At 36.3% G+C, this 19,764-nt stretch overlaps 1 protein-coding gene across 2 annotated transcripts in view; it reads left to right on the forward strand.

The window, feature by feature from the left end:
* The window catches only part of CEP112 (centrosomal protein 112), a 340,946-nt gene that overhangs the window by 51,036 nt on the left and 270,146 nt on the right, over window positions 1-19,764 (forward strand). For both annotated transcript variants that reach the window (XM_037070013.1, XM_037070012.1), the window contains exons 7-11: window positions 640-687; window positions 950-1,027; window positions 11,883-11,969; window positions 14,566-14,665; window positions 18,279-18,397. In XM_037070013.1, coding sequence (XP_036925908.1) covers window positions 640-687; window positions 950-1,027; window positions 11,883-11,969; window positions 14,566-14,665; window positions 18,279-18,397 — 432 coding nt within the window. The remainder of the gene's footprint in view (window positions 1-639; window positions 688-949; window positions 1,028-11,882; window positions 11,970-14,565; window positions 14,666-18,278; window positions 18,398-19,764) is intronic.

Raw genomic sequence — 19,764 nt, forward strand, 5'->3', positions numbered from 1 at the left:
TGGGAAGTCTGGAACAGCACAATCAGTAAAATAGACTTTAAAAAGACTCATACATGAGAGATTGTTGTGCTTTCAAGGTAAAACAAGTCGCTAGGTGTCCTTGGAGTATGGTACACACTGGGGGACAGATGAGCCTGAAAAGCAGTGTGGAAGGAGTCCCAAAGGCATTTGTTATTCTAGGTGCTATTATGGAGGCAAATTTAAGGATTAATGCTCCAAATCTGCCTTGGAGTGGAGTGATTAAGTTGACACTTGAAAGAGGAGTAGATATGTGTTTATAGGGTTGGAGGGGTAGACAAATACATAGAGGTAGAGTCATAAGAAGACCTATCATATTCGGGTTCTATGGGTCATTCGGGATTCTGAGAGTGTAAGTGTGAGGAGAGGACTGAGGGAGAGGATGATGAGCAGTTAGGCTGTGAGGGGATCGTCAGAGTGCGATTGTGTCTGCAAAGGTGTTTTATATTTCACTTGTTAATGGGTTACTTACTACAAGTGTATTATACTATAGTCACTCTAAAAAGCAAACTAGATATTAAGACACAGAAAACACTGTATTAAGCAGCTTAATTCTATAATGTCAAATAATAATTAACACTCAAAAATTACTAAGCCTTTGTTTTATTTTTAAATTTTCAGATAGAAAATCCTCGGTACCTGAGACAGAAGCCTCTCCCAGTTTCTCTGGTAGGTGAGAATTCCATTGGACGTTTCCTATGGACAGATACTTTTAAATAAAAGATTCAAGTTATATACAGAAAATAATGCAGGTCCACATTATGAAGCATAATTGTCTTAGTAATTCTGTCACTTGGAAGTGAAGAAATCATTTTTTTCTCCAGTGTTGGCATTATTTGGCGTGAACTTCAGGCAACTTAGAAGTTTACTTTGGGGTTCAGGATAAACCAAGCCTGAGGAAGTATCGAGTAACTCTTAACTTATTTAACAGATGACTCCCAAGTTCAGCCTGAGAAAATCCAGCAGTCTCCACGAGGATCATTTCCTCTCTCGAATGCATGAGAAAGAGGTAGGATTGAGATATTTTTGATAGGTCTGATTATTAATACTGTTTTTATATTTTGCATAATACGAGTTTTCAGGTCCTAGTTAGAATGATGATGCAAGGCAGAAAGAGGCTGCCTTTGGTACAAATATAAAGTGATGATCAGGTAGGCGGGACTTGTCTTCCTGGTTCTTGAGGCTCCTCTTCCATTTTGTGCGTCCCAGCTGCCTGCTTACTCTGCAGGGTGTAGGGTGCAGACTCTAAAGAGTCTATAGACTATCATTCCTGACTATCGGGGGGTTAGGGGGTGGCAGTCTCTAGAAGCAGCACCTTTGACTCCAGGGAATTCTTCCACTTTCCCTTTGCCTCAAATTACTTGTATCCATCTAGTTCCACTGTTTTACTATTTAAATTGATTTGCTAAATTAAAGGTATGTTATAGCTGATATATGACATAATACACTATCTGTCCTTGGTCATTTGAGAGTAAAATTATTAAATAGGTGTTATTGTTTATTGGTTAAGAGCATAGGCTATGATGGAGTCGAGAGTACATGGATTTAAATCGTATTTATTGCTCTGACCAGTGTGGCTCAGTTGATTGGATGTTGTCCCACAAAGCGGAAGGTTGCTGGTTCGATTCTCAGTCCTGGCACATGTCCGGGTTGTAGGCCCAGTTCCTGGCTGGGAGCATGTGGAGAGGCAACGGATCTATGTTTCTCCCACACGTCAATGTTTCTCCCTCTCTTTCTGCCTCCCTCCCCTTCTCTCTAAAAATAAATAAACAAAATCCTACTTATTACCTGTGTGAAAACGAGGAGATACATAATCACTCTGAGCATAGGTTTTCGGGTCTAACTTGGAACATATCTGCTTTACAGGACTAATACGAAGGTTTTGTAATCTGTAAGTACCTATATGCTTCATATATAGTTGTCATTAAACAAAGGTTAATTTGCTTTAGTATTTTCTTTCCTAAGATTTTTATTCTGGGAGATTTAAAAATCATCAATACTATTTTTCTTTTTGCTTTGTGACACCAGTGAAACACTTTGGTCATCTGCGTGTATGACAGAGAACACTATTAGATTACCATCCTGAAAAACTCCTTAACCTGCCTTTATCATTCTCTAGTCATGTGAGTCAGGGAGGGTTCAAGTGCTTAGTTTTTGTTTAAAAGAGAGCGTACTGACTGATTTCACAGGGTTGTTTCAAAATCAGATGAGAATAAAATGTTTGTAACTTGTAAATTATAATGCACTATTTAAATGTGCAAATGTGAAAAATGTTAATCGGACTTAGATTAATGCTTCTGATAAATTTACTTTAAATAATTTAATCTTATTTTAATGAGGATGTTTCTAAGAATTTCTAAAATTTAATTTCAGTTTCGTTATTTTCAACATGATCAAGTTTTCTTACCACCCTATTTGTAAATCACCACAAAGGCGTTGATTTTTTTTTTGTAATTATTCCAAACAATATCATGAGCATATAAATTTGTTTGTGTTGATAATGGAGAAAGAAAGGCTATTTTATAAATTTTCATCTGGTAGAATTATTGCAGCTGATCTCAGTAATATTCTCTTTTTTAATTGGATTTATCAGGGTGACATTGGTTAATAAAATGATACAGGACTTATCTCAGTACTATTCCATCTGTGGTTTTATAGCTCCAATTTAAAGCCTGCAAGATGTTTTTCCCAGTGCAGTCCTGGTGTGTGTGTGTGTGTATTTAATTTAATTTATTTCTCTTTAGAGGGGAAGGGAAGGAGAGAGGGAAACAGATAACAGTGTATGGTTGCCTCTCATGTGTCCCCTGCTGGGAACTGGCCTGCAACCCAGGCATGTGCCCTGACTGGAAATCGAACCTTCATCCTCTGGTTCGCAGGCCTGTGCTCAATCCACTGAGCTACACCAGCCAGGGCGTGTGTGTTTTTTTAAACCATTGAAATGAAAAAAAATTACATTTTACAAGAACTTTTTGAGGGTAATACTTCTTATATTCAGATGCACCATCTTTTGAGCTCTTGTTATGAATTTAAATCTTTTCAAAAATTGTCATTTCTTTTTGCAAGTCATTCCAAGTCATTTCTAACCTTTTTTTACTTTTATTTTGTACTATTTCGTACTGTTGAGGCTACTTGCCATAGGATAATTAAAGTAATGGAAAGGAAGTGGTGGCTTTTTGAAATTTTTTTTGGTTTTTCATCAAATGATATCTTTATGATGATATTATGGGTCAGGGCTAAACATACCAATGCTACCCAAATATGTGTTGGAAGAAAAAACCCAGCTATCGTGTATTGCATCAGAGTCATTTTTAAATGTGTATGTGGTTTTCTTTTCTCCACACCCTTGTGTTTTTGTTTTTCTTTTTGGCATACTGTAAAAATATTTTGGCATCACTGAGAGGTTTGCACGTAAACATAAACTTACTCAGTGTACATTTTGGTTAAAATAACTCTTGTGCAATTACATAGTCATTTCTGACTTGTTTGAAAAAATGTTTTCTTCATCTTAAAATATTTGAAAGTATATGCTGAGTTGCTCCAATGTGTAAACTATCTTAGTTTTTTTTAAAGTAGTATTTGTGATTTTAAAATAGCTTATGTGGATTTTTATTGAAGAAATTTTGAAAATTATAGACAGATGTAAAGAAGGAAATAAAATCACGTATAAAATTAACACTTAGAAATAAAAACAGTGGTACAGTGTCACTGTATTTAGTCTTCATTGTGTCATAAAAACACATAGCTTTCAATTGACATATATATATATATATTTGTATATCTTGAGTATTAAACATTATTCCTAAGGATATATTTTAATGACTGTATTATACTTCATATTATGGAGGTGCCCACTTAATCTAACTCATTCCTATTGTTAGATAGTGAGATCGTTTATAATTTTCACTAGTATAAACAGCTCTGGGAAGAGTATTCTTACATCTCTATATCTATCTCTAAATGTTTCTTTAGGTAACAAGTTGTATCTTACATGATAAGATTGAAAGGATGAGTTTTTATAACTTTAGTATCATAAACAATTTAGCTTCTGGAATAAAAATTAGAGGGTGTATGTCAAAAACTTGTCAAATGAACACACTGAAGATACCCTGTGTTTATGACTGGACCCCAGTTAAGGCCCCATGTAAACTTTTAAGATTTGGTGGTTGGTGTGGAAAGCTATTGTTCTTGTAGCTGTCTAAGACAGCATTGTGAGTTCCCTTGCTTGTTAAAAGAAACAGAAAATTAAAAAAAACTTACTATGTACAAAAAAGACAAGATAAGAAGAAAGGTAATCAGGAGCCCTTTAAAGGCAGAGAAAAGTAACAGTTTAGAATGCCTTTGTAAATACAAAAATATTAATTAAAATCTTTATACAGAACAAGTATTCTTTTTAAGATTTTATTTATTTATCTTTAGAGGGGAAGGGAAGGTGAGAAGGAGCGAAATATCAATGTATGGTTGCCTCTCATGAGTTCCCTGCTGGGAACTGGCCTGCAACCCAGGCATGTGTCCTGACTGGGAATCGAACCGTGATCATGTGGTTCGCAGGCCCACGTTCAATCCATTGAGCTACACCAGCCAGGGCAGAACAAATATTTTCTTAAAAATTTCTTTGATTTCAAGACAAAATGGCAAAATATTTTTATTTTTGAAATAGAAAATACTAATTATATTGCTTTATTATTTTTGTTTCTTTTCCAGAGATATTTTTCTAACTTGGATTTTTTTCTCTAAGTTTAAATGCATAATTATTTTGTGATATGTATAGTTATTCTTTAGAAGGATGATCTATGTCTACTTGCTTAACTGACTTTTATTAAACATTTACTTGTGGGCATGAGGATAAATGCTTTTCCATTTTGGGATTCAGTAGGATCTTGCATGTCTATGTAAGACAGTCCTGATATGTCTTGTACATGTTCTCTACAAATGCTTTTGTTTTTGCTGGGTGCTGGGTTTTTTTTAAAGATTCTTATTTATTTATCTTTAGAGGGGAAGGGAAGGAGAGAGGGAGAGAAATATCCATGTATGGTTGCCTCTCTTGTGTCCCCTGCTGGGAACTGGCCTGCAACCCAGGCATGTGCCCTGACTGGGAATCAAACCTTGATCCTTTGGTTCGCAGGCCCGCGCTCAATCCACTGAGCTATGTCAGCCAGGCACTGGGTGCTGTTTTAAAAATAATGAATAGCATTGTTTCAGGTGAATTAACTTTATTTTAAATTGAAATATTGAATATTAAATTAAATATTTAACCATCCTTATCAACACCTAATCTTTATTTTTCAGAGGTAGTCATTCCTAAAAATTGAATGTGTATTCTCTTTAAATTTTTTAGGAATATTTCATTTTTAAAAGTACAAATGTGATCATAGATCATACTTCATATACTATTGGATTTTGCTTTTCTAACTTAAATATATATTCTTTTGATTTTCCTATGTCTGAAATATGGATTCACTGTTTTAAGTAGTTGTTTTGTATTTCGTTTTATTGATACACACATTTTATTAATATGCTTTCCTTTCGAAGGATACAGGTTCTATAGAGTACTTTGCTATAACAAAGTGCTTCAATGATATCCTTATGTATGTATATTGTATGTCTCTTCTTACATGACAAATTCTGGGACATGGAATTACTCAGTCACAGGTAGATTTCCCTTAGAATAAGGTTAGTCTGCCAAGGACTTCAGGCATGGAAGAGAATGGGGAGTGGTGGGGATTGGGTCTCAGGGTTCCTTTTCAGTGTGTGAAAATGTTCAAAACTTAGATTGTGTGATCATCGCGAATTCTCTGATTTTTAAAAACCATTGAGTTGTATGTTTAAATGGGTGAATATCATGGTATGTTAATTATGTGTGTATCATTGAAGCTCTGAAACAGGTTATGTGTTTGCATTTGCATCAGTAGTGTGTGAGACAGTCTGTTTTCCTGTTTCATCATCACCACTGATTGTGAACATGTTTAATTATCTGAGAGAAAATACTACTTTGTTTTGATATTTACATTTCTTTTATAGTAAGTGAAAATGATTATATTTTTATTGGTTTACAGTCTTTTTAATTTCACTTTGTGAGCTTTTTCTTATATTTTTCCATATTTTTGTTGAATTGTTTGTCTTCACTGTGATTTCTAAGAGCAATTTATATGTTAAGGAATTTTAGTCTTTGTTTTATGTCTGGTAAATATTTTTCCCTATATGTCTTTTCATTTATTTCCAATTTTTCCAATACATAGAAGTTTTATTTTAAATAGTTTGATCCATTAACCTTTTCTCTGTGGCTTCTAGTTTTTGTATCATACTTAGGAAAGCCTTTTTTATTCTAAGATTATGAAAAGATGAACTCATTTTTTCTCTTAAAATCCTTATATTTAAATTTCAGATTCATTTCAGAGTTTTTTTTTGTTGTGAGTAGTGATGATAATCTAGGTTAGTCAATTCTTAATGTTACAAAAAATAAAGTTAAAAATTTGAAGTTTGAAACGCCAGCAACAAAACAAACAAGCAAGCAAAATAAAACAAAGACACTGAAATAGAGAACAGGGGGACAGGGATCAGAGGGGAGAGGGGAGGGAATTTCAGGGGGAAAGGGGAAGGATTTGCAGGAACTAGTATAAAGGACACATGGACAAAGACTAAGGGGGGTGGAAATGGGAGGCAGGTGGGAAGCATTGAGGGGTGGGCTGGGATGGGAGTAAAAGACAGAAAACTGTACTTGAACAATAATTAAATAAAAAAATTTAAAAAAGAATATAGTAGGTATGGAGAGTATTGAATGAGAATGCAATCTTATACAGATTACAGAGTTTATCTGTGTCGTGAAGCAGTTAGTAAAAGATTTAATTATGTTGAAAATTTAGAATCTCAAAATACTTAATTAACCTTTAGAAATCAAACTTTGTAAAACACAACTTCCATTTTAAATTTATAATTGTATGGAAAATACAGAGATGTTAAATGAGTAATATTTGCGATATTATTTTTTTAGAGTTAAAGAACAGTATTAGTTTTATTTTGGTGCTAAAAGTACACCTATAAAATATTTTAAGATGTTCTTTAAATTTTCGGTTTATTTTGGGCATTGTGAGAAAACATGTGTTCAGTGACAGTGATCCTTTGTTTTAACTGTTGCCTGTCATTCACAAATGTACTTGGACTTGTTTGCCTTCGTAATTGCTAACACATTTCCTGTGATATCCACATCACAGAACTGTGTGACAGTGAGCATCATCAAACAGTGGGTTTTTTTGTTTTGTTTTGTTTTTTTGTATCCTTAAAAAGATTTCTGACGTGGATGAAGACATTTGGAAAATTGTTGTCACTGAAAATGAAAGAAGAGACAACACAATGAGGGGAGATCAATTTTCAGAGCAATCAACAGTTTTCAGAGAGCAGATGGTAGAAATTGCTCTTCTGTGAAAAAAAAAATAGACAATTTCCTTTGAACCTCACCTGCACCCACGTTGGATGTTCCCACCTATTGGCTAAAAAGGGGTGTTGCTTCCTTCTTACATGTAATGCCAATTAAGCATTTTTCCCTTTGCGAATCTACTAGGTAAATGTAGAATTTAAATAAATCCAAGAAATGAAATCTGTAGTCATTGACATAATAATTGAAAGAGAAGGTATTTTAAAACATGTCTTAGTAATATAGCATTCACATATACCCAGCCTCACAGAATATAAGACATAATTATCCAGAGTAATACCAATGAAACTACCCCCAGGCAAGGGTCAGATCATCGCCCACATCTCAGAAGCTTGCTGCCTGGCCGTCCCAACCCTAACTCTCTCTCAGCTTCCCTAGACATGACTGCCATCCTGATTTCTCTGGTGGGAACGTCCCCGCTTTGTTCTCAAAGTCGATTTTACCACCAATTCCTGCATCTTTAAAAATGAAAATATGTTTATTTTAGTAGATTTTGAACTTCACATAAACAGAACTAAACTTTATAGTTTCTTTTGTGTCTTGCTTCTAATATTATGTTGGTGATATTCCTCCTTGATATGCCAAATCATTATAGTAGGTTCATGGACATTGCTCTGTATTACATGAATCTGCCACAATTTCTTGACATTTTTTGAGGAAGGAATTTATTCTAACTTTTGGCTTCTGCAAACAGTAATCCTACAAACAATCCTATACATGTATCCTGACACACAAATGCAAGAATTTTCCAGGGTAGTGGCTCTCAGAGTATGGCCCATGCACCCCACGGTGCCCCAGACTCTTTCATGAAGTCTGTGAGGTCAAGTTATTTTCATACTAATATTTGAATGTCATTTATTTTTTTCTACTGTATTTACATTTGCATTCACATGGCAAACACACTGCTGAGTAAGACTGTATCGTGACCCGAATCAAGGCAGTGGCACTGAACGTCCTGATCGTCAGTACATTCTCCACTGCCACGGGCTCACAGGGAAGAAATGACCAATTTTACTTCAGCATGTCCTTGGTGAAGTAAGCAGTAAAGCTGTAAATTACGTCTTGTACCTCAAATATGCACCCATTTGCTATCTGAGTGATGAACTGGAGCTCTGTGCATAAAGAGCTTAAGCTGCCTATCAAAGGGCAGTGGCTGCCGGAGCAAAACTGTGTGTGTGTGTGTGTGTGTGTGTGTGTGTGTGTGGCTCATTCAGGTGTGAACTGCGATGGCTGTGGATTAATTACCATGTTTACTTGAGAGGATGCCTGATGGGCAAACTACGGTTATTCAGACTTGGACATTGGGCAGGCATTTTCTTTAAAATGAACAAAATGTAAAACCACTGATAATGTGGTTTAATTCAAATTAGAACTTTTGAAACTTGTATCAGTCACTGTAAGCTTAAGAGCTTTCTAATACTATGACTTTTCAGATGAGATTGTCAGTGATATTAACCAATGTGAAGTTTTGATATTGTACAATGAAGTTTTCAGTGTTTGGAAATCCACATAACTCATTGAATTGATATTTTACAAATGAGTAATGCACAGTGGTATAAAATCATGCATAGGTAAAAGATGCATTACATGTTGAAGATAAACCAACAGAACTCACTGTGACAAAGTATGAAAAGTTTCCAATTCCACAACGCAAGCAACTTTAAAAATCTAGCACTCGTGAGTGCTGGTTTATGTAAGCAGAATATCTACAATTATTCGAAAAGAGTACTAAAATATTCCTTTCCTTCACAACTGTGTATTTATGTAAGGGAACATTTAAGGAAGAAGTAATTCCAATATTATGTAGGTTCTTTGCGATAAGGGAATGCTTCTTGACTCATTTTATGAGGGACACCCTGACGCCCAAACCAAAAAGACATTACAAAGAAGTAAATCCAGGAAAAAAATTAAAAACAGCTTATTATCAATACATTAAGAAAAGACTTCTTTAATAAATGATGCTGGTATAGCCTTTCATTTACCAGGAAAAAATAAAACTGGGTCTTCATCCTATAAAAGCAAAAGCAAACATGAATTCTCGATGTACTAAAAACCTAATGTACAAATGCCCAATCAAAAAATTTGAAAGCAACACAGTCTTGCAAAAATATTAGTAATTGGAAGACATTTCTAACCCTCAAAGGTATCCAAATCCAGAAACTATAAAAAAAATGATAGAAATATTTTAGCAAGTGCAAGAAAAGATTTTGTGTGGTGCAGTATGTAATAAACAAAATCAATAGGAAAATAATAGATTAGAGGGAAATATTTGGGGCAGACTGGGTGTTAATGTGTATGGCTTACCAGGAGGTCTTACTGATGGACAGACAACGCATTGATCACATTGTGAAAGGGCGTTTCACAAAAACAAACAGACAGACGCATTTTCATACGGCCCAAAGGCATCTGAAAAGGAGCTGTGACTCAGTAGTGTTCAGGGAAATGCAGAGGAGGGAAGTAATGAGATTTCTGCTCTTCATGCGAATCCACCCCTGGTAGGTATATCCAGCACTGACCTGTCTGCACGTCTTCTGAGAATTCATCCTGTAGAAATCAAAGCCTAGTGTGTGGAATGTATGTATGACAATATTTCTGTGGCTTTATTTGTAGTGGAAAAGCACTGAAAATAAAGTGAATATTCATTCAGAGGAACGATTGAACAAATTTTGTTTCTCCTCATTAAGAAATAATTCAAATCCATCAAAAAGAATGAATAAAACCGTATCAGGTATTTTTTGAGAGGGTTCCATAAGGTAGTATTTAGAGAGAAAAGCAAGATGCAGAAATAATTCTTTTGCATGTGAAACATTCATAGTGAAAAAATTATGAATTGCTAAGGGCATAGCGGTGTGAAGAACAGAGTTTATTTAGCTGTCATGTAACAATCCAGAGTGTGCAGGGAGTGCCCGGTGGTGTCACTGGGGACGCAGGCTAGGGGGGCAGTTCCACCATCCTCAGCCTATGGCTTCGGTCTGTAGGTCTGAGGTGCTGGTTGCTCTCTGGCACCTTAGGTTGAAGTGCTATCCTTCAGAAGGACAGACACATGGAGAGAAAGCCATTTTATTTTAAAAAATGCCTAGTCACAGTTGCCTGAATCATTTCTATCCTGTCGTCCCCTTGTCCATACCTAGTCATATGGTGATGCAGGTATGTGTGCTGCCCATATTGGGGGTGGTCATTGGGCCCCAAAGAAAGGAGAAGGAAGTAGGTATCCGGGGACACCAGCAGTGTCCCCACTGCTGTGCTGCTCTATGCATTCTTGCTCACGTTGGTGTGTGGTTCTGAGAGCACAGCAGAAGGCGTGCAAGTGCGCTGGGTTGTTGATACGGAATGTACCATGCAGGTGTTGACGGGGGGAGAAACGGGGAAGGGAGGGAGAGATGTCAGTGAAAAGGGAGCAAACACCAACAAGCTCAGAGAAGTCAAATAGAAAAAGTAAAAATTCTACATAATCTAGTCGTATTTGTGTTTCATATAAATTGTATATGACAAAATTTAAAAATTAGAAAAAAGATACCAGCATACACGGTGTATGGTAAATATTGCTTCTTCCTTTAATGTGATGAATTCTAGGAGATTTGGAATTATTGTTTAGAAAATTCCATACATCTTGAAGCCCTAGGGATAAAGTAAGAGAGATAGGTACCTTGTTTATTTTTGTGTGTGTTGTGTTTATAAATAAACATGGTGAATAACAACTGGCAGTATGAAATATTACAAATTAACTTTTTGAGAATAGGATACACTGGAAGAATATTAATCAGGAAGAATCTTAATTACTAACATACAGTAATTTCCTTTGATTAGTAACTAACAAAATTCTCAAAAAAGACGACTGTAACAATTAGGTATCTGAGTGAGCAAAGTGATTTTTATTCTGTGAACCATTGTGTCGTCAGTTTGCCGTGACGATCGCTGTGATGTAAAAGAGGGCGTGGCTCAGCAAACACATTGCTCAGCTGTGCTGCTGGTGAGGCTTCATTTTTTGAGAACAAAAAATGAACATTTTGTTCTCAAACTATCACACAGTAAAAGGTGTTTTTCAGGGAGCACTTAGCTCTAAGAAAAGCAAAAAGTAAAAAGATTGACTAGAGACTTCTTCAGATAGAAAAGAATAAATGCCAAAATAATGGATTTAGCAAAATAACACTTTAAAATGACTTTTTGGGGAGTGGGGTGAGGAAAATTGATGAATCCATATTTAGTGGTGTCAGTTTTACCTATCACATGAAACTTGTTTGCAAGATTTTTAATTAGCTTAAAGAAATCAAGGAATGTAACCAACACATTGGTATATATGTGTGATTTCTAGACCTTAGGCTATTGGGTAAAAGTGGAAAATGATACTCTCTTTCATATAGGGAGTTATTTTAATTTGATAGTGTATTTTTGCCAGAGGAAAAAAATTAACACCTTTAAATTATTTTCCTTAAAGTTGGACATGAAAACCAAAATGATAGAAGCTAAATGTCATGAAGAGAAGCTTAAACTCCAACAGAAACACGATGCTGATGTTCAGAAGGTAGGGTGTGTACCGTGCAACTGTTATTAATATTAAATGTTTGAAACATTAAAGGTCTTGTGATCACTCATCTATCCGTCCATCCACCCACCTGTCCGTCTTTCCACTTGTTGGTCTGTCATCCTGTCTGTCCATCTGTTCGTCTGTCAGTCCATCCATACATCTACCCATCCACGTATCCATTCATCCATCCATGCATCCATCCATTTGTTCATTTACATACGTATGATAGTCTATCATAAATGTAATTTGCTAAATTAATATTGCAGCGTGAGTTGAACTTTAAACGTTATTTGCTAAACATGTGTTTATGTAAATTCTTACAGTTTACCTTACCTTTTAGTTCATCTGTATATACTAAAGCTTATTTGGCCTAATATTTTTTCCCATTTTCTGGCCATGAAAATTCCCCTTTTAGTTTGAAAAGGACTCGCGGACTCTGTTCCGTTCGGCATATACCGCACACCCGCTCCGACAGCGCTGGCCCCTTCGTTCATCACCTCATCGGTGCTTGTACCTTTCTGTGTTTCAGTCTGTGTTTTTAAATGGAATTAACTTTCCTTCTTACTGGGCACAACAAAAGGCATCAATTTATGGTTATCCTACATGGAGTTTGAATTGAAACTCCATTTTAGTAATGATTAAAAAAATAGTGATATATATCTCCAAGTAGAAACTTATCATTTACCATTTGAGGAAGGCACGCTTATGATTCTGCTTCACAAAACTAAGTGACAGAAATGGAGGCAGGGGGTGGAGGCCACTGCATCACACACCCGAGCTTTCTTCAAAGCTAAAATATATGCGTATTAATATTTAGTCGGGTGAATATTTGGCTCATCTTTCACAACAACAGGAAGGAAACCACTGATCAAAAATTAGAAAGAAAAAACATTTAATCTTTTTTCCTCTCCTTGCCTCTTTCCCATTCAAATTTTAAAGACAAATATTACTTTCTGGTCTTAATGGGATTTTTACCTTAGTTTAAATTGGTTAGATAAAACAGTTCTCTATCATATATGTATTAGAGATTCAGTAATATAATTACTGTTAAATGAAATAGAATCTATTGATGATTAAAGGAATATCAAATGTATTTGGAAAAATCACGGTAATAGAGCTTGAAATAGGCTTCTTGGTGTGTCTGTTACAAAGATCTATTCTAAGAGAAGCTTTTAATAATAAAATTCCTTCCCAGAATTTTTCCTTTTAAATAAATGCTGTGTGAAAAAGGAAAGCAATGTAGCTAGTTTGAAATGCCAGGTGAAATACAAATGCAATCCTTGACCTTGTACCGTATGTGGAAAGTATATTCCTCAGCGCATTGCTTGTACAGCATTTCCCAAGTGTCAGGAGTTGGGAAGGAGCAAAATTCAGAGTGTGTTATCTATTTTCCTACAATCTTTTCTTTCTAAGCTCCTTTGTGCATGTTAGGATCAACTAGTTTACCTTTTCTTGTTTACCAGCCATTCTTACAGGTGGGACTAACACAATGAAAGGTAAAGGAAAATCCTGGCAATAAAATCACTAAGAAGAAATTGGTTAGACATTGGTGACTGCCCTTTTTCTACTTAACTGACTTCGGGTATTTGGAGATGTACCCCAACCATTAGAAAAGTGGATATTTGTACTCCTGCCTCAGTTTTTTTTCCCCTACTTGGTTAGCACATGTTTTTTCCTGATTGCTAACTTTCCTACATTTTGGTTATTTCTCTGTAGGGGTTTTTTTGAGTGTATATGTTTTTAGAAGTGCATGGGTTGTCAAAAGTAGGTTTATGGTTGTTCAGTTGGAAGAAGGCAAGTTATGATTATTACAATAGATACATTAAATCAAAAGAATTTCACTCACAGCTGAATACCTACTTTTGCCCACCCCTGTAAGTAACAACCATGATTAATTTTTTTATTGTTGTTCAAGTACAGTTGTCTCCATCCCCCTCCTCCCACTCTCCACGACCCCACCCACCCCAACCTCCCACCCTCAATCCTACCCTGACTTTGGCTTTGTCCATGGGTCCTTTAAATGATTAATTTTAAAACTTCTGACACTATATAAATTCATGATGTAAAATATTCATGCAATTTTGACATGTTTTGAGATGATTTTTCTGATTCACACTAGCAGAGCTAGATATAAAGGAAGCTTATTACCTCTCATCTTCCTGTGTATCTGAGAATTCTTGTTATCGTGCATGAAAATGATAGGACACTGGTGGGAAGATTCAGAGGTACGCGCATCTGTTGATGCTCTGTTCCAGTGTGGTAGGGGGGTGAATCGTACTGTCCTGGTGTGATGGCTTCTCCCTGCTACTTTCTGACAGTTCTATCTCTGAATTATATGTTAGAGAATCACCTAATTTATTATTTATAGTCTCCTTAAAGATTGATACATGAAAATTCAAAGCAGATAGCATATCTCAGTAGTCATTTATTCTAACATATTTACTATTTTCTCAATGCACTAAAATATAATTTTTATATCTTTTATGGGATTAGCTGAGATAGGCTTGCAAAAAATGTTGAGCTCATTTAAAAAATTATGTGTTCTGTATGTCAGACAACATAGCGTACTAAAACATTTTCAATTCATTTGCAGATTTTAGAAAGAAAGAATAGCGAATTAGAAGAATTGAAAACTTTGTACAAAAAGAAACAAAATGAAATGGAGGAGACTATTACAAAACTTGAAAAGAAAGGTGATGTTGTATTGTTACATAAATCTTGTAATAATATTGTCATTTTATTTTAGTGGTTATATGAATTTTACTTCTGACCTTTCATAGTATGAGATCGCAGTGTTTATGCAGGTTTCCATCAGTGGGTGTGTTTATGTGAGCTTCCATATGTGTGGGGAGACACTGTGTGTGTGTGTGTGTGTGTGTGTGTGTGTTGGCAGTTGTGGTTGATTTGGTCAAGGAACTAGAAGAGCCTGTCACTGTTAGTTCCTCTTCTTAACTCTCTGTGTCCTTACTGGGCTGCCTTAGGTCAGTCATAGAATTAGAATTTACTGACTTTCACAAAGAAATCTAGGGAAATTATTCCTCGTGGCCTAATAAAATTCATTACATTAAGAATATACTTATGCCTGGTAATATATGCTAGTATTGTGACTGACAAACATTTAAAAAGTATTCCCCATGTACACTTTCATTATGAAATAAAAGAAAGCATGTGATCAAGTAGTAAATTGACTGTGATGATAAGTGAAAACATCTAAATGCAACAGGCAGCCATTAGAGAGACTGTTGAAAACATTTTTAGAGAAAAGAACTTTACAAATTTCAGATACTATAGTAGAAATGCTGATACTGGTAAGTTTTGGGAAGGATGCTCCAAAACCATGTAGCTGAAGTGGATGTCCTGTACATTAAGAAATAGATTGAGAAAAATAAGACAAGTGATTTGACATGCCTTAAGCATGACCTTGAATTTCAGATGTAGAAGTTTTAAGTTCATCCTGTTGATGCTGGGGAGGCAGAGAAAGCTTTTGAGAAGTGGGTTTTAGGACCTCAAGTTTCAGCAGGAGTAGCCCCATAATGATGAGTACGCCACCACGGTGAGGCCATCTCCCAGTCTGTTCTAATAGTCAGAGGTAGAACAGAGTGAGAGAGAGAGCATCCCACTGATTAGAAAACGGGCTCCAACCCAGGACTGCTCTTCAGTGTCTGCTGGATGACACCAGGGAGTCTCTGGGCCTGGGCTTACTCATTATCATGGTGAGGGTGTATTGTCGACCACCCTGCCTGGTTTCAGGAATTGTAACTCTACCCCTGTGGCCAAGGATGAGTCAGTGACCTCTGGAATGTGAGCCGCAGGTGCTGCCTCAGTTTCCTCCCTGCCCCCAAAGCATGGTTGGAAGTCCTTGACAGGTACGACTTCTCAGAGGAGGAGCAACCTAGGCCAGACACAATCACTTGAGAGGCCATCATGGAAGGACTGGGGCAGGGGGCTGCAACAAAGAGCAATGGACTACCCCCCTGCCCCCCGCCTTTGACAAAGCTGGAGTTCCCATGTACTCTGGGAGAAGCGCTTCCTGGCTCTAATCCCCTTAAACCTGAATACTTGATGGGGAGGGGTGCAGCTCCTTGCCTTGCTAGACCGTGTCCCCAGGGGAAAATCTGGCATCACAAAGAATCCCTGAAAAACCTGTGAAATCTGCTCTAAGAGTGCTTTCATTCATATGTTAAGGGTTTGAGTAGGGTACTCTAAAACTCTCTTCCTGACAGACTCTGACTCAGACTAAACCCTCAGATTTCTTTGAAATGTTGTCTGTTTTGATTCTTGCTGCCCTGTATTCCTGTGTGTTACAACCCAATAAAAGCCTTTGGAGGAAGGGGCTCAACACCTTTTTCCCCTGAGAAACTGGCCACTGCTCAAGGCCTTTTTCCTCTGGGAAACTGGCCACCTGTCCTCCCCGAGCAGATCACATCATGTCTCAGTCATGTTTACTCTCATCTGTGGCACAGGCACGGGGGGACTTGCGAGGAAAGTCGCCCCCACAAGGGTGGAGTGAATAATGCATGAAGTTCCTTTCAACTCAGAGTTTGTGCTCCCATTCTTCTGTAATTTTGCTTTTAAGATGATAAGGGCCCAGAGTGTCTGAATGATGGAAGTGGGAGTGCTGAGAATGGAACCAAAGGAGAGATTTTGAAGGATGTGGTGAATGATAAGAATATAGGTGATGAGTAAGAAGAAAGGGAGACAAGGTTTCATAATGTGGGTTTCCATGTGGAACTTACTGGCTCTGTCACCAGTCACCAAGCCTGAGTGTATTTGAGAGAATGGTAATGCCCTTAAAATTTAGGATAGCAATTACATATAGTTACCTAGTGAAATAGGTATTTTTAGGTTTATTCACAGCCTTAAATGTTGATTAGAAGTTTGTTCAGGTTGTTTCTCCAAGTATTAATGACTACAGCAATTTTTGAATTTCTTCCTTGGTTTTTCTTTTTTACCTTTCTTTTTTTACCTTTATTTAAACCAGACAATTTAAATATGCTGAAGGTTTAAATTGTGAAATAAAATGTTATATATGCTATAATATATATAAATGATATATATATTAGGTTAACTTGGACTCTCCTTTCTCCCTGTGTTATGAAGTTGAGGTGTGAGAGTGAAAGACATTTCTATGTAAATGTTTATGAAAATTTTGCTGTTTTTGAGGAATAGTTGACATATGTTATATTGGTTTCAGATGTACGACACAGTGATTGTACAGTGCTGTGTAATGATCACATATTATATATGCTGTGAAATGATCACCACAGTAAATCCAGTTACATCCATCACCACATATAGTTACGGAATTAAATTTTGCTATTTTAAAGTAAGTGAGTAAGAACATATTCAGTGAGCTAAGAAAATACGACATTTAAGCAAACATACAGCTGAACCTATTTTACACAATCATATTAAACAAATTTTTGTTTAAATCACTGACAGTTTAAATCATTTAAAAAAGATTTTATTTAAAAGAAATATTAAAAAGTGATTTATAAGGGAAATATTTTATATCATTTAGAGAACATTTTGCTTTCGTAACATAAACCTTGGCAATGACTCTAGAGTGGCTAGGAGCCACGTTAAGTGGAGTGGGATGATGGGTTCCTTTGTTCCGCACACCTCTTTGTGCGTGCTTGCCCTACATGGCGCTGTTAGGCTCTTAGATGAGATGCTGAAATATCTTTCTCCTCAGGAAATAGGCAAGTAAACCATTATAACACATAATGTGGTAGGTGGTTTAATGGGGAAATATATGAGGTCCTTGGGCATAGAGAAGTTTCTTTCTACCTCGCCAAGGTGAGGACTCTGGTTGGTGAAGGACTCTGGTTCACAAAGAAGGCGATACTTAAGTTGAGACTAGTGAGTAGGAGTTTTTCAACAAGGGAGGGAAGGTCATTCATTCCAGGTGGATAAATGATCATATTTAGGCAGTAAGGTATGAAGTTTTGGGCATTTACCTTTTAGGTGAGGGGAATTGTAGAATTTTTTTTAAGTCCAGAAGTGACATTACTGGATTTGTACTGTAGAAACGCCTTTTAAAAAGCAACAAGGGGTCCATGGAAGGGAATGATACCAAGGCCGGCGCACTGTTGAGTTGTCTAGGGAGTGAGTAACGGGGGATTCAGCCAAGATGGTGGCTGTGGGAATGGGGAAAATAGAGGAAGGAATGGGTATTTTATAAGACAGCACTGAGAAGACTTTGTGAAAAGTAGAATTATCTTAGGGGTGCACAACGTGTTTTATCGTCGAACTCTCATGTGGTAGCTAGAATTGGTTTAACCATGTTTTTATTATTTTTGACAGTTCAGACCCTGGTACGTGATTGTCAAGTTATCCGAGAGACTAAAGAAAACCAGATTGCAGAGCTGAAAAAGATATGTGAGCAAAGCACGGAATTTCTGAATAATGATTGGGAAAAAAAGGTAAGCTACATAAAAAAAGTTATTGAAAATATAAAGGTTGATGCTTCAAAGTAACATTTAATTATAAAAATAATTGATGATACACAAAGTTGTGAACAAAGAAAATAAAGAAATTTAAAATTTTAGACTAAAAGTAGCTATTTATGTTTTGGTATGTTTTATTCTAGAAGTCTAATGGTTTATAAAATAGTTTTCACCCTCATAAGGAAAATCTACTTTTGACTAAATCTTGAATTTAATTAATGTTGTGAATATGTTTGTCATTGCCAATAGATTTTAAGCAAAATTAGTGTAGACAGAGCAGTAAGATCATTTTTGGAAATTGAACTTCTAAAATTTGGATTTGTGCCATTGAATCATTTCTCTCCTGAAATTTCAGATAACATAACTTGTTATGTATAAACTTGTTATGTATACAGTTATAGTATAAACTTGTTTTTGATGTAAACAGAATCGGTAGTGGTTGTGCTATTCTTGAAAGAGTGTTTAATTTAATTAAGAAAAATATTTTTATATAAGTTAGCAGAGCCAAGAGTAATGTGATAAAAATACTTATGAACGTATCTTATCTAATCATATAACGCTTTCACTTAGGAGCCCTTTGCCAGTAGTTCAAATGACAACATATATTCAAAAGAAATTAAATGTTTTTTCTTTTGAGGTATTCTGTTATGTAGAATGAACTCATACTGGTATTCTATCAATTAGTCTGGCTCAAAATATTTTACTGAAGGAAACCAGTGCCTTCCCAGGCACACTTATTGGTCTACCATGTGTGCTGGTGACAGATGGCAGCTTCAGGACCAGTCTGGGAAGTGCACTGCGCATGTGCTAAAGTGGGTAGAGTCAGCTCTGCTCTAGCTTTAGTTTGTTGATTTCTCACATTTTGCTGTATGTTTTCTGTGAATCTGGCATCTGTCTGTGCTTGCTGCAGGTATTTGTGTGCACAGCAGGCCCCATTCCCTAGTGCCTCATCTTCCAGTGTGAGTCGTCAGGTATTTGAAAAGTCTTCTGCCTTCTACTGTATAGAAGGGTGCATTTTATTCTTTCAGCTAGATTAGTAAATCTTTCTTGCGGTTACACAAACATTAGTAGATGTGAGAACATGCAAACGTGGTTGAAGGTCTTTTTTGGGGAAGTACAATTGCATGTCAGTCTGGGCAGAGATGAAAACCTGGGGCCAGCTGGATCAGTTCCAAAGTTAATAAGCAGATGATAGATTTATTTTGTGATTTATGCAATCATTCATTCAAAAGTTATTGCATATCTACGTGGACAAGGTGTGATATATGTGTGTATTTATTCATTCTTTAACAGGAATTCCCATCTTTCATCTCACACTTTAAATCCTAGTTGCCCTACTACCT

The sequence above is a fragment of the Sturnira hondurensis genome, unplaced genomic scaffold (assembly GCF_014824575.4).
Source record: "Sturnira hondurensis isolate 20B ecotype Veracruz unplaced genomic scaffold, ASM1482457v3 Scaffold0018728, whole genome shotgun sequence".
Lineage (NCBI taxonomy): Eukaryota > Metazoa > Chordata > Mammalia > Chiroptera > Phyllostomidae > Sturnira > Sturnira hondurensis.